This window comes from Pleurotus ostreatus, assembly GCF_014466165.1.
Source record: "Pleurotus ostreatus strain PC9 chromosome Unknown scaffold_5, whole genome shotgun sequence".
Lineage (NCBI taxonomy): Eukaryota > Fungi > Basidiomycota > Agaricomycetes > Agaricales > Pleurotaceae > Pleurotus > Pleurotus ostreatus.
The window spans coordinates 2352225-2366242 of record NW_023503160.1 but is presented as its reverse complement, the minus strand read 5'-3'; the positions used below and the strand labels follow the sequence as shown (position 1 = coordinate 2366242).

Here is a 14018-nt window from a genome sequence, read left to right as displayed (position 1 = left end):
CGCATATGTTGTTGTAGACAACGTTTATGCAAAGACCAGAAAGCCGGACGTCAGCCATTAAACAATACCTGTGAGTGCGGTAACTTTGTCTGTACATCAAGCTGAGAATCGTTTATCAGACTTCATCATAGACACCCTGTAATACACGCACACAAATTCACTCTGTGCGGTGGCTTACCACTCATCCCAAGCATTTATGCGCACTGGTGGGAATGCCACCCTTCGGTTACTGCTCTTCCATTCCCTCACTTCAGACTTCGATTTTGATACTCAAATTGGAGTTATTGCCTCGCCTCATTGTAAATGATGAGTTCTTCGTGACGAGGACCAACAGTATGCCCTACCCGACGAGTGTCACTATACACAAAATCGATCCTCATAACCTGTACGCTATTCACGTTCCAAGCCTGGACTATCTCGATGCATGAAGCACGAAGGTTCCATTCAAGCCAAGCACAAGAGCGTGAAGTCGTGGTGTCGACTCGACCAGACATTGAGGAATTGGGAGCAGGACTTCCCGTGTCATGGGGGAGTGCTTTGATCAACATCTTGTTGAAGCACAGGTGCGTGGGTTTATCCCATTTTGCATCCTGGTGTGAAGTCCTCCACTCTGCTGTTGAGGTTTCACATGATATTGCCCTTCGCCCCGTTTGTCCTCTAATACTATCACTGGACCTGGACCGAGCGTTGCACCATGCTTGCCGGTCTCAACATGTCAACATCCGACGTGGTATCAGCTCAATTAAATTTCAATCAAGATTTGATATCAGGAAATTCAACACCTTCAGCGCTTTGAATATCCCCTTCGTCGCGGTGGCACAATGTTGCTGTATGTTACTTTACCGCATTGTTAGATGCTCGGCGGCATACCCGCAGGAGCAAAATTCAATGTGAGCAACTTGTACACATTTGTGCATTTCACACTCAGATTCTGGCTAGTTCTTTGCGGGTCATGCATGGTGGCTTCGATGCCGCTGAAACCTGCGCTCTATTCGCCTGATTGATAGTGGACCTACAGCAGACCCACAGAAGTTGACCGTACGGTTTTCTGATTTGTCCCTGGAGTTAAAAGAGACTAATCAAGTCGGCAGAAGATAAGTAATCACGACTCTCATTAGCACAAGCATGGTCCTGCCTGGCCTGGCCGCGGAAGCAGTCGATATATTGCACTGTGCCAAGGTATGAACGTAAAAACTTTGATGCAGGAGTCCTGACAAAATAGTAACAAGCCCGAGTCGGACAGACGGCCGGCTCGTTTTTCATGATTACATAGTAGGCACATACGATTCTAGATTAGAATTCGTGACGCCTTGAGGCATTGAGGTTTTGTGGCCCCAGGGTCGCATTCCACACCGATCGCAGCAATCTGCCCCTTCGGAGTCTGGGGTCCCGAGTACTACCGCCATACGACCAAGGGTTGCCGACCTGTGTTGATGGAGACTATAGGCCGACTCTCCCCTCATGGAAGCGCTCCTTCGTTTCTTCTTTCTGTCTAGTATGCCTCGAGGCTGGCAACTTCTTTGGCAAGTTACACGCTCTTTTCTAGAATACTGTTTTGGCCATCGCAACCACTTTAAATTGGGGTCGGAATCTACTCGAGTTCCTCTGCAACACCCCGTTCCGATTCTTATCCTCCCCGGTGCTTCATCTATCATGGGCTCCCATCCTCGATACACGGCCCTACTCTGCGATCTCGGCGACGTCCTCTTCTCTTGGTCATCGGAAACCAGAACGACCATTTCGTCTCGAACCCTCCGTCATATCCTTGCCTCGCCCACTTGGTTTGATTACGAGTGTGGTCGCCTGTCTGAAGATGAATGCTACAAACGCGTCGGGTCCGAGTTCAAGATCGAGCCATCCGAAATTGCCCAAGCTTTCATCCAAGCTCGCGATTCGTTGCGTTCCAACGATGCATTCATTGCCCTAATACGAGATCTGAAGAGTCAGTCGCAGAACACGTTGCGTGTCTACGCCATGTCCAACATCTCGCTGCCGGACTATGAAGTCTTGCGTACGAAGCCCGCTGACTGGGACATATTTGACGATGTGTTTACCTCTGGCGCTGTTGGGGAACGCAAACCCAATCTTGGCTTCTACAAGCAAGTGCTGCAGAAGATAAAGGTCGATCCCCATCAAGTGATCTTCGTCGACGACAAGCTAGAAAATGTACTTTCGGCTCGCTCGTTGGGCATACATGGCATTGTATTCGATGATGTCAATCACGTTGGGCGCGCACTTCGTAATCTAGTGGGCGATCCCGTGAAGAGAGGGCAGGAGTTTCTGACCAAGAACGCCCAACACCTCGAGTCGGTCACGGACGGCGGCATTGTGCTTCAGGAAAATTTTGCCCAACTACTGATTTTGGAGGCTACCAACGATCGGTGAGTTTTCGAAGAAAAGTTGGTTTCACTCTCCAGAAACGCAAATCTAACAGACTACCTAGAAGTTTGGTAAACCTATTTGGACACACCAGCACATGGAATTTCTTCCGTGGTACGTATTCCACTCCTTCATATCACCTCATTCCCAATAGTAACGGTCATTGGTCATAGGTAAAGGCCAACTTACTACCGAAGAATTTCCCTTCGATCTAGACACGACTTCCCTGGGCATAACAGTTACGAAACCCAGCTCAGCCGTTGCACATTCTGTAATGGATGAAATGCTAAGCTTCGTGAACTCGGACGGGATCATTCAGGTAAGTAACAAATTACGAAAATGAATGCAAAGCCTTATCCCTTCTTCCACGGCTAGACATATTTCGACCACCGACGCCCACGGTTTGACCCTGTCGTCTGTGTCAATGCCCTTTGCTTGTTTTACTCCCATGGTCGCGGGCATGAGCTGAAGAAGACCTTGGAGTGGGTCCACGAAGTTCTGCTCAACAGGGCTTATTTGGAGGGCACGCGCTATTATGAAACACCTGAATGTTTCCTGTTCTTCCTCAGTCGGCTATTGCAGGCAACAGGCGACGCAGAAATCCACGGATTATTAAAGCCGCTACTAAGGCTTCGCGTTCAGGAGCGTGTCGGTGCCGACGGCGATGCCCTAGCCCTAGCTATGCGAGTCCTCGTCTGCGATTCCGTCGGCTTGAGGGATGAGGTTGACCTTCGGTCCCTTCTACCACTACAATGTGAAGACGGCGGTTGGGAGATTGGTTGGATTTACAAGTACGGGTCTTCGGAAATCAAGATCGGCAATCGTGGTTTGACGACGGCTCTGGCTATCAACGCTATCACGGCAATGGGAGTTTCTGCAATTCCTATGTCTCCTCCACCCTCCCCTACTCTCGCATCCGAACCGACAAGCCCAACATCCGCCACACGTCCATCATCGCCACTGACTGAGGGTACTCGGGTGCGTCACAAACGCGCGTCTTCTTTTAGAACGTCTCTGCAATGGATTTTGCCCAAAATCCAACCCAAATCACATAGGCCAGTAAAGGACGTGCAGGTTTAGTTCTAGTTTGGTTTCGAGTTATCGACTATCGTTGGACATTGCTGTGTTTTTGCATTTGATCATTTATTCTTCACCGTATTTCGTAATCTACTCTTGAGCAAGTGTAGTCTATGACGGCGTAATTGCTTTCCTGCACGGTTGTATATGTACATACGTACAATAGTTTTTCATCCCCTCAGGAATCTACTGTATACCATATTTTGCGTCTCCTCAACGTACGTGTAGTTCAATTCGCTGAGGAAAGTGCCAAACTGCTGACTGTCCTCGGGTGGAACTTGAATCCCAGCGAGTACTTTACCAAGATCTGCAGAAAGGGTTCAGCCATCATGCTCGATCCACAGGGTTGATACTGACCTGCACCATGGTTCCTGTAATGGAATAATGAGATATTCCAGCCTTGGTGCAAACCAAGTAAGAATGTCCTCAAGGCGAGTGGGCGCTCAGGAAATTCTACGCGAGTAACGTAAGCTAACGTGAATGATAGTGAGTGAATACTAACCAAATCTGAATAGTCTCTCGTTTGGAACTGACTGACATCCGCCAATCATATACCGGCCATGGCTCTTTGCCATTTCGTTGTCACTGATGTCGCAAGCCTTCATCCCTATTCGTTCCAGCTCCGTGATAATTGCGGCGACTTCGTCTGTTCGCCTGAGAGGGTCAACGTTGAAAGATATAAAGACGTGCGCCACATTGGAGTCGCTATATCGGTAGATGAACTCAGTCACTGCTCTAGGGTGGATGACTGAGTGCAGGTTGATGAAACTGCATTCAGGAATGCTTAGGTCACGAGTAGTTGATAAACCGACAGCAGGAACTGACCTCCCAGGTTTTTCCGGAATCTCCACGCTCAGTAAGGCTTCCCTGCCTTCACCCAGCTGGGCGCGCTCGGAAACAAAGCGAAGCCGGTCAAAATTCATATTCGCCCCGCTGATGACAGCCACATACTTCTTCCCTGCGCCCACCAACTGGTTGTCGAGAATATGCCGTTTAAGCGCAGCTAACGCCAGAGCACCTGCAGGTTCTGTTATTGATCGGGTTTCTACGGTGTGCGTGCAAGCATCAACGAACATTCCTATAGGTAGTCAGTGAATGAAGTACCTTCGAAGATGTCTTTGATGCCGGCACATAGTTCGTCGTTGTCGACTTTGATAATGCCATCAAGCTGTCGTTTGCATATTCTAAAGGGTTCCTCGCCCACAATCTTGACAGCGGTGCCGTCGGAGAACGGGCCAACCTCTTGCAGAGTAACACGCTTGCCTTGCTCCAAGCTTCTAGCCATAGCATCGCCGTCCACAGTTTCAGCCCCAAAGATCTTTGTGTCCGGGTTCCCAATGCGCTTGACATATTCACAGATGCCGGAGACTAAACCACCGCCACCAACTGCAGCGAATATTCCATCGAGGTGATCTGAGTCTGGAAGCTGTTTCAGGATTTCCATGCCTATCGTGCCTTGACCTGCAATGACCAGGGGGTCGTCATACGGGGGTACAAATGCCAGGCCATGGACGGCTGCAAGCCGAACGCACTCGGCCTTTGCTTCGTCAAAATCCACGCCATGAAGGACGACTTTGGCCCCTAGACGATCCACGTTCCTGACCTTGATAGAAGGCGTGCCCTTGGGCATGACTATGGTGCATGGTATTCCCAGCTTCGCCCCAGATAATGCCACACCTTGGGCGTGATTGCCTGAGGGGATCCGATATCAATAACCAACAGTTTGCCATCTCGTCGTGCACGGGAGCACGCACACTAACCCGCACTACAAGTGACCACTCCTTTCCATCGTTCTTCCTCAGACAGGCTCGCCATGAAATTGTACGCCCCGCGTATCTTGAAGCTGAAGACTTCCTGTAAATCTTCGCGCTTGAGCCATATCTGATTCCCCAGAGTATTGCTGAGGTTGGTGGCGAGTACCAGAGGTGTGTCTTTAACGATCTCGTAGACTTTGGAGGTGAGTATGAGACGAAGGTAATCAGGGGTTTGGTCGGGAAGAAGAAGGTGCTTTGCGAGCCGGGGATAGGCTATGGGCTCGGGTGCGCCCGACGCGTACTCTATCGTCGTAGATGTCGCCATGAAGGTAAGATCCTGACTGGAATTTGACCGCTTAAGTTCAAACAAACTTCAATTGTGGTCGGCCATAAATCCGATTCATGCAATCGATGACCCGGCCAAATAAAAATTATATTACATATGACAGGTACTATAGCAAAAACAATGGCATCTCCGTGGATTGAACACGGGACCTCCAGATGACCGAAACTCGCTTCAGTCTGTTGCTCTCCCAGCTGAGCTAAGACGCCGATGAACATGTGTTCAAGACGTGCAGTGTCCTTGAGAAAGCCATGTCAATCTGGATCCCTGCGGACTGTGTACACTCTCGGGGCGATGTATGTATACAGAATGTACCTCGGATGGTGTCGGTGGGGTGTGTGATTCGTCGTGGAGCCGATGAGGATATAGTGGTTCCAGTTGGTGGTAGCTCGATGCATAGCTCGACGAACTGGTAAACGGCGGTGAATTGATTGCCGGAGACGATGGCTACGTGAACTCTTTCAGTCGAGATTATTTGACTACGTTGTGAAGTACTTGCCTCGCTACCGCTACTCGTTGCTTTACTTTCTCGACGAGTGGCATCTACGCTGTGTACTCAGGAGTTGCTCGCAATCGCGGAGGAGCGGGCTACGTACTAGCAATCTGAGAGGTGCTTTCGTGGCTAAAGTATAGGTCACTTGTATTCAGAAAGCTGGTGCCGGCAGCGAGTCGGTTACGTATGACCTTGCGCATGATGAGGTTGAATAACTGTTGATGGCGTTAGATAAGGAACCAAACGCAATGAAATTGGCTACCATTGTAAGCACATACAACGGCCTGAGGCAGGAGATAACCCCTAACCAGACTGAGTAGAGGTCAGAAGGCTTCGTGGAAGAAGGGTCTCCGAACTTGCCATTACTTTCTCCATCGACCAAGTATGAGACGAGGGCCAGAACGGCACCGACAGATGTAACCCCGCCACTCCCAAAGCTGATGCCGACTAACGAGTTAATCGTACTGAAGACTGCATTATAGATCGTCTGAAGGAGATCTGAGAGGGTTACGTACCTTTTGGTCCGAACAAATGATGGGTTCGTATGTTTAAGCGTCCACACGAGGCAAACGGTGGTGGCCACATCCAGACAAGCACTGAACGATAACCAAGATCTAATATTGGCATGAGCAAAAGCATAAAGACAGAAGGTTTAGACGAACGTACGTCATTACGACTGCCACTTTGTTTCGGTCGGAATAGTGCGGGTTGGATTTGATAATAATGGAGGAGACCAAACTGTCCGCAAACTAAAAGCCAATAAGCATGTTAAGGAACGGTGTAATAAATCTGATAACTTGCCGAAAGCATGGCGAGCACAGCGAGAAAAAGTGCGATGCAATTGTTCGATGAACTATGAGAGCAGGTTAAAGTGATCCATAGATGGTGCGTCGAAAAGACATACAAGGTCCAATATCGATAGGTCATAAATGATTGAACGACGGTGGCTGAGATGCCCGTCGTTAATAAGGATATGATGATGAACTGTGTGCGAATGAGAAAAATATGCAGCGTCAGGATGACGTACGTACAGTATTTTGAACTTCGAGGTATTCCTGGTTACCTATGAGACTATCAGCGGCGCAAGACATTCAGACAGGGGATGCGAACCCCAATGGATCACAGTGTACTACAGAGGAATGAGCTGTGTCCTGGTAAGTTGAAGTGAGGGCTCACAAGGTATGTGCAGGCCATATAGGAAACGACGGATACAAGTCCTACGAGGAGGAGTGCTAAATGGTGTTGTTAGTGATGGATAAGATCTGAGATCGGCCACATACCAGCAACAGCAAGCTTCATCAATTTCTTGTCTTCTTGGTAGTTCCTAAAATAAACATAGGCCTGAAATGAAGGGTTCATACGGACAGCAGTCTTCGATAGTCTGAGGACATACCATTACAAGTTCAAGGGTGTACGACAGCTGTAAGGAGTTGTTGAGGTTATCCAGTGGGGCAAGTAGTGGCACTCACTGAGTTGACACAGTTGGCAATGACGAGAGGACTGGACCATACAATGAGCCATCGCGTGTAATGAAGGAAATAAGAGAGCGAATCGTACCCGAGGGTTTTGCCCCGGGACATGGGGGTTGCCATTGAAGATAAAGGAAGGAAGTTGTCCGAATAGCCATCTATTATTACAGGGGTGGTTGTTCCGCTCGGCCCTTCGAGACATGGGGCTGCATCGAAGTCGGCAAACCCCTATGCAATGTTCATATATTGGCTAAATGAAAGTCACGTGATGCTATATTTTCGTGGCGACTGAGGTCACGACTGGCAGTGGATATGGATGGGTGTCGTAGAGCCCGGCTCAGGCGACGAAGGTGATATCCAGCAGACGTGGTCCTTTGAAACGAGCCTTGACTTGAATCTCTGCCTCAAGACTGGAATTAGAGCGAATCGTCGACGCACCTAGCATGATCCTGCACTGAATATAAGCATGCCTATGCTCGCTCCGCGATAGGTGCTCCGGGATGAGGCTCTAGAGAACGTCTGACAGGTGACCAGTGCTGAACGTGCTGAATCGCGGATTGCGGTGTGCATAGCGTAGATGGAATCCGGGCAGATGAAGTGTGGGCGAAAGAGAGAATGAGGATGCACGTGTGGACATTTATTTGTCGGCGATTAGAAGAGGTGCACGGACCGAATCCTCTGTTGTCTCACCCCCCATCATCCCCCCCAACCCGCATATTCGTCAATTATGGCTCAGGCGGCGACCATGGGCCCCCCGTTGTCTCCCAGAGAGCCTCGCCGATCTGGGCGGCGTTCAGCACCCTCAGCATCTGCCAGTACCTCCAAATCGCCAGATTCCGATTCTGCTCCCCCTCCCCCCCGTGTCAAAGAAGGCCCAAACCACCGCCGCTCGCTGTCGACAAGCACTACCAACGGCAAGGGAAAGCGTCCAAAGACCGAAGACCTCGACGATGCTCCTGAAGACGGACAGAGTGTCATATCCCCAGTCAATGGCTCATCTACCCCCCACCCTGCCAGCGGGAATGGCAGGAACAAACGCAAACCGAAGGAAAAGGACAGACAAGTGAGCGTCACAGATAGTATCAGCGAAGCTTCGTCTCGGAAGACCGTCAAGGCGGCTGTGGTGGGCGTCGAAGATGCCTCCGTTGAGCCTGCCGACGACGAAGAGGACGAACAGGGTGTAACGCGTTGTGTTTGCGGAAGTACGGGTACGATACTCCCTTCAATCCCACTTTTACTGATGTTTATCCCCTTCTCTAGAGGACGACCCAGATGCTGGGGAGTTCATGGTACAGTGCGAGACGTGCAAAGTCTGGCAGCATGGCCTTTGTATGGGCTTCGAATCCGAAGACCAACTCCACGACGACGATTACTTCTACTACTGCGAACTATGTCGACCGGACATGCACGCTGACTTATTGAAGTACGTTTCTCCCTGGAGCACTCTCGCCAACCACTGATGTCCGGGTACCACGCGCTTAGGAAACGCCTCCGACGTTCCCAGCACCCGGCTTCCAATGTTCACGTCAGCTACCCTCCTCACTCTAGAACATCTCGCTCACACTCCCCATCCCTTTCGCACAAACAACCGAATAAACGTCGCAATACGATGAATAGTAGGGATGCCAACTTTGATGAAAGCATCAAAGAGATAATGGAAGCCTCTGCAGCTGAAGCGGCTGCGTTCGATTCGAAGAGCGTCACATCTAATGGCCATGTTAATGGGACTGCGCCTCCAGAAGGAGAAGAAGTTGTCCCCAACAACCGGAAAAAGCGAAAACGCAGTGACGACGACTCGTGCGTGTCTATCTTCTCTTCGTATATCCGCGCGACCTAACATTGATGATTGTAAACCTAGTAATCCCAAGAAACGTACGCGATCAATGTCAACCGTGTCGGATCGACCCATAGTATCCACGGTTGATCACGAAGAGACACCCGCGCCGTCCGTATCAGCCAAACCACCGAACAACCCTGCACCCCCAGCTCCCAAAAGCGCAACTCGACAAAGACGCGGAGGACCTCGCAAGACGGTTGTTCATGAGACTCCTGGTGATGGGGAGGATGGTGCGTATGCTGATCTGTCTGTTTCCCACGTGACTGACATCACGTCCTTTCAGGCACCGCCGCCCCTGCCCCGAAGAGGCAGACTCACAGTCGTGCCAAGGCGAACCCCAAACGACCGCCAGCATCATCACATATGCCAGGCCACGATCGACGCAACCCAGGAGGACTTAACGGTACCAGCAATGGACCTGCGGAAGCACGAGCCTACCGCAATTCTCATGCATATGTCGTGTCACAACAACCGCTGTTCACCTCGTGGAATCTCCCCGACTACCTCGCCCACCTCGGACACATGCTCCCCACAGACACGCCTCAACCGCTCGAAGTAAGGGGAGGTGTGGGTGTCCTAAACAACTCCGTGAACGGGCGAGAAAGTTCAGAGAGGACGCTAGAAAGAGGTGTCAAAGTCAAATGGCCGAGCAAGCGAATGAGCGTAGGGGACATGAACAAGCGTGTGAGAGCTCTCATGGATTGGGTTGGCCGAGAACAAGCAAGCGCGCTAGATCGTGGTAGACGGAGGGAAGCACTGGAGAAAGCACTTAAAGAAGCTCCCGCTAGACAGCTTGCTGACGTCGGCAGCCCGATGGTCCTTGACCAAGCTACTCCGCGTCAGTCTCCCGCTCAAAACAAAGAAGAGACGTCCAACCCAGGTCCTGCATCGGGTCCGTCTCGAGCAGAAGAGGCCGCTTCCTCGGAAGCATCAACGATGACCATGATGGAGTCTCTCATGGAAGAGCTTATTGGCTTCCAGGAACGATTTGGCTCCGGCGTCAAGACTCGCGAGCGAGAACGAAGGACGATGGCAGCGACTTCATGACACTTCTTATTGTTCTGGTATCCGAGTGGAATACTTTTATCTATTGTATGACCTAGGTATTGTTCCTCATCGTCGCATTCTCAACCGCCATTCCTTCACGCATATTGTATACTGCTTCTGTTTTCCTGTTTATGTGCCATGTCTTGGCTTCCGTTCAGACAAATATTTCGTATTCATGTATTGTATGTCGTTAATTATCGCCTGTCCTGAATCCGCTTCCGCGGCAGATAAGATAAGATCGCTTCCAATCCCAGATCAATTGAATTCACTTTGGTCCTAACCTTCATCAATCACTCACGCGGACCAGCCCACAATGTCTGTCATCAGTCCGAACGTAGGCTCGAGGAAGGATCCATACGAACTGGACCGTTTGGCAGAGGAACTCGCGTCGAGGGAGTCGTCGCAACAAGACTTTTCTGACCATGACCTTCCGGCGTTTGTTCCTTTAGTGCACGGCAACCAATTGCTCGCAGCTGAAGAGTTCAACGTCGAAGAGTTTCTGCTATCCCGCACATACACCTCCTTGCCAGACCTTCGCTCAGAGCTTCGGGATTACCTCGCGACGCTGAAGGACGAGCTGGTGAAGTTGATCAATGATGACTACGAGGCGTTCATAAGTCTCAGCACCGACTTGAAGGACGAGGGAGCTCGGCTGGAGAAGCTGAAGTACCCGCTGGATGGACTTAAAGAGCAGATACTGGTGCGTATGGCACGCGTATATGCGCAATGGGACATCACTCACGCTAATTAGGCGTCGAAGGACGAACTGAGCGTGCTCCAGGGCGCCATACAGGAGAAATTGAAGAGAAGAGCTACGCTGCGAGAGGAGAAGGTGTGCTTGGAGTTAATCACCGCCAGACCTCGCTGACCATTTCACAGGCGTTGCTGCATCTATTGCTCAAAATATCGGAATCTATCACCCGTCTAGAGTCTCTGCTTCTGATATTTCAACCTTCGGACGGCGAGGACTCTGCTATGCGACCTGCGTTCACTTCGCAAATCGAAGGGGACAGGTGGGTTAGTGACAACGCGCCGCGCATATACTTGCTAAGCAACTCCCGCTAGGAACCAAGGGGCACGCGCAAAGCACCTTAGTCGCGTCGCGTCGGAATACATACAGCTGCTATACCACACCTCAAAAGCTCGAGCAGAGAAATGTACATTTGTGGAGGAGATACAATGGGTTTGTGAGCCTTTTCTACTCCGTACTCGCGTTTTCTAACACTGAACTGAAACCTCAGAGGCTTGACCGCATACAATCTACACTTTCTTCCGACTTGGACCATTTCTTCACGGCTACTGTGACATCGATTGTGGATGGCACTGGTAGCAATAAGACGTCAGAAATTGACAAGGCAAAGCTAATGGCAGATCTTGCTGAATGCCTCCGTGCTTACGATATGCTGGGCCTTTGGCAAGATGCTGAAGAGATACTGCAAAAACAAGTCGTTCGCGGGTTTGTACGGAAGGTCTGTCCGTGCATTCATTCTCTTGTCGCAGTTCCTGAATTGTTACTAGACAATTTTCCCAGGCGCACTAGTTGCACCTCCTTCACCCATCGTCCCTCATACGCCTTTCCAAGGAGCTTCTTCCACAGCCTTTCCTCGATCTCCCTCAACCCCATATACCACCTTCTCCCCCCGCCAGCCACCCTCGTTTCTTGGCCAAACCTCTGTTGGCACTCTCACTTCCCACACCCACCTTTTGGATGATGCAGACGACCCTCTTGCTAGGCTCTACAATCAGATTCTCCGTTTCGTAGAACGGGACTTGAGCCGAATCATGGAGATTGCTGAAAGGGTTTCAATCGTTTCTAATGCCGATGTCAAGCCGGATAAATCATCAACGGATTCATCTGCTGTTGCGGATGCACATCCTTCCGATGGGCGCACCAAAGGATTCAGGATATTTTCTGATGTTATATGGGCTGAACTCGGTAGCGCGATCATGGATGAACTTGGGACCGTGGTCTTTGCTTCGGGTAAACCCAATGAATTCAAAAAGGTCCGTCCCTAGTATCACTTGTATTGCACTCGCACTCACTCCCTGCAGCACTACGACACGACACAGATATTTATTAGGTCTCTCGAGATGCTTGCCCCGTCGCTGCGTTCTGTCGAGTTAATGCGCAGTCATCCCGTCTTCACCAGTTTCCAACAGCGATGGCAGCTGCCGGTATACTTCCAGATGCGCTGGAAAGACGTCGTTGGGAAACTAGAAGGTTCCCTTTCTACGATAAGCATAGAGCGCTCCACAGATACCAGTAAGTGCTAACTAACCCTGAGTCAAGTTGTAAGCATTTTCACTAACTAGCTCGTCTCTATCAGGCACTCCTTTTGTAATGTCACAAGCTGCTGCAGCGTGGTCCGCGGTGTCTCTGTGCTGGAGTTCAGATGTATATATCCCTGAGCTGAGCTACAGGTTTTGGAGGCTAACCTTGCAGGTAAAATTTCCCTTGATCGGACGATCATCAACTTATTCCTCTTAGATCATTAGTCGATTCAAAACATGGCTGGACCAGTCGCTTGCAATGGAAATTCCGCAACAGTCAACAACAGCTGACAAGGTATGGTACCTTTCCTTAAGTGCGCTGGGTTCGGGTCTAAACTCCGCAAGTACAGGCAGGAGGTTCTATTGGTGCTCCACGATCAAGTACTTCGCAGACTGACGCGTCGACTGAGAGCACAGCGTCGGATGAAGCAGTCCTAAGCCAGTACGCCACGGCCATCTCTGATATCAAACAATTTAGAGGCAATGTCCTTACTCTCTGGCGTCAGAGCATTAGTATAATGCTACCCGAGGCCCCAAATGAAGGCCAGACATTAAATGCCGAAGGTTCGCCTTCTGAAGTTCTTCAAAAAGTATTCATCTCACTTCTTCGCAGACGCGCTCCAGCAATCCCTTGCGGCATTAACGACACTCATTCCCTCGATGTCGAGCGAGATTGTCACCATCCTTAGCAAACGTTGTTGCGATGCTCTACTCCCCGTTCGCTCCATCCCATCTCAGTTTAGGGCGATGTCCAACAAGAGGATGCCGACGGAGCCCAGCTACTTCGTTCCTTCGATTCTCCGGCCGTTGAAGGTATTTTTCTGCATTGGCACGAATGAAGGACCCGGTGCCTCGCTCAAGCAAGAGTACCTGGATGCCTATGCTAACGACGTCTTTGATACCGTTGCCCAGAGGTAAGCCGCCCAAAGCATGCCTGATTCTTGCATCGCTAAACTAGTATGGGCTAGGTACATGTACTACCTTACGGCGATGCGGAAAACTGAGGAATCACTGAGGCGATTGAAAAAAGGGAAGAAAGTTAGCTATTCTTTATTCGGAAGCTCTTCCAGCGGCAAGGACGACGACGGGAAAGATGAAGCGCGAATTCGAAACCAAATGGTTTTGGATGTGGAAGCATTCGGCAAAGATGGGGAGACTCTAGGGGTCCGGACTGACAGGCACGAATCGTTCAGGTCACTTCATGAACTAGTCATGGCGCCACTATCGGAAGGTGAGAAATCCCTTCCCCTCATCCTAAACACCCAGGCTGACATGTCCCAGATTCATGATTTGTCAGTTTCGAAGCGTGGTTTTCATTATTGGCTATATTGACAATGCCATATGCAAA

At 50.3% G+C, this 14018-nt stretch overlaps 5 protein-coding genes and 1 non-coding gene across 6 annotated transcripts; 3 read left to right on the top strand and 3 right to left on the bottom strand.

Annotated features, from left to right (window-relative positions):
- Positions 1–1653: 1653 nt before the first annotated feature.
- PC9H_007880 (uncharacterized protein) lies at positions 1654–3347 on the top strand (the record flags this gene model as incomplete). Its single annotated transcript, XM_036777404.1, has 5 exons — positions 1654–2381; positions 2444–2493; positions 2553–2698; positions 2755–3249; positions 3309–3347. 5 exons carry the CDS (start codon positions 1654–1656, stop codon positions 3345–3347), a joined length of 1458 nt encoding a protein of 485 aa, XP_036631024.1.
- A 279-nt stretch (positions 3348–3626) lies between these two features.
- PC9H_007879 (uncharacterized protein) lies at positions 3627–5535 on the bottom strand (the record flags this gene model as incomplete). Its single annotated transcript, XM_036777403.1, has 6 exons — positions 3627–3763; positions 3814–3909; positions 3959–4224; positions 4282–4501; positions 4561–5148; positions 5217–5535. 6 exons carry the CDS (start codon positions 5533–5535, stop codon positions 3627–3629), a joined length of 1626 nt encoding a protein of 541 aa, XP_036631023.1.
- A 142-nt stretch (positions 5536–5677) lies between these two features.
- PC9H_007878 lies at positions 5678–5762 on the bottom strand. The gene has a single exon. It is a non-coding gene; the product is annotated as a tRNA-Phe (tRNA).
- Positions 5763–6594: 832 nt separating this feature from the next.
- On the bottom strand, positions 6595–7626 carry PC9H_007877 (uncharacterized protein; the record flags this gene model as incomplete). The annotated part of the gene is made up of 11 exons (XM_036777402.1): positions 6595–6660; positions 6713–6795; positions 6844–6899; positions 6951–7030; positions 7078–7109; positions 7157–7175; positions 7223–7278; positions 7327–7387; positions 7440–7466; positions 7516–7546; positions 7604–7626. 11 exons carry the CDS (start codon positions 7624–7626, stop codon positions 6595–6597), a joined length of 534 nt encoding a protein of 177 aa, XP_036631022.1.
- Positions 7627–8242: 616 nt separating this feature from the next.
- Positions 8243–10399, top strand: PC9H_007876 (uncharacterized protein; the record flags this gene model as incomplete). Its single annotated transcript, XM_036777401.1, has 5 exons — positions 8243–8717; positions 8776–8938; positions 8998–9312; positions 9374–9582; positions 9636–10399. 5 exons carry the CDS (start codon positions 8243–8245, stop codon positions 10397–10399), a joined length of 1926 nt encoding a protein of 641 aa, XP_036631021.1.
- A 313-nt stretch (positions 10400–10712) lies between these two features.
- On the top strand, positions 10713–13959 carry PC9H_007875 (uncharacterized protein; the record flags this gene model as incomplete). Its single annotated transcript, XM_036777400.1, has 14 exons — positions 10713–11099; positions 11151–11231; positions 11279–11412; positions 11465–11582; positions 11641–11712; positions 11761–11868; positions 11918–12403; positions 12452–12666; positions 12713–12842; positions 12888–12965; positions 13021–13234; positions 13284–13584; positions 13639–13901; positions 13952–13959. The coding sequence occupies 14 exons, from the start codon at positions 10713–10715 to the stop codon at positions 13957–13959; spliced, it is 2595 nt and encodes an 864-aa protein (XP_036631020.1).
- Positions 13960–14018: the final 59 nt, after the last annotated feature.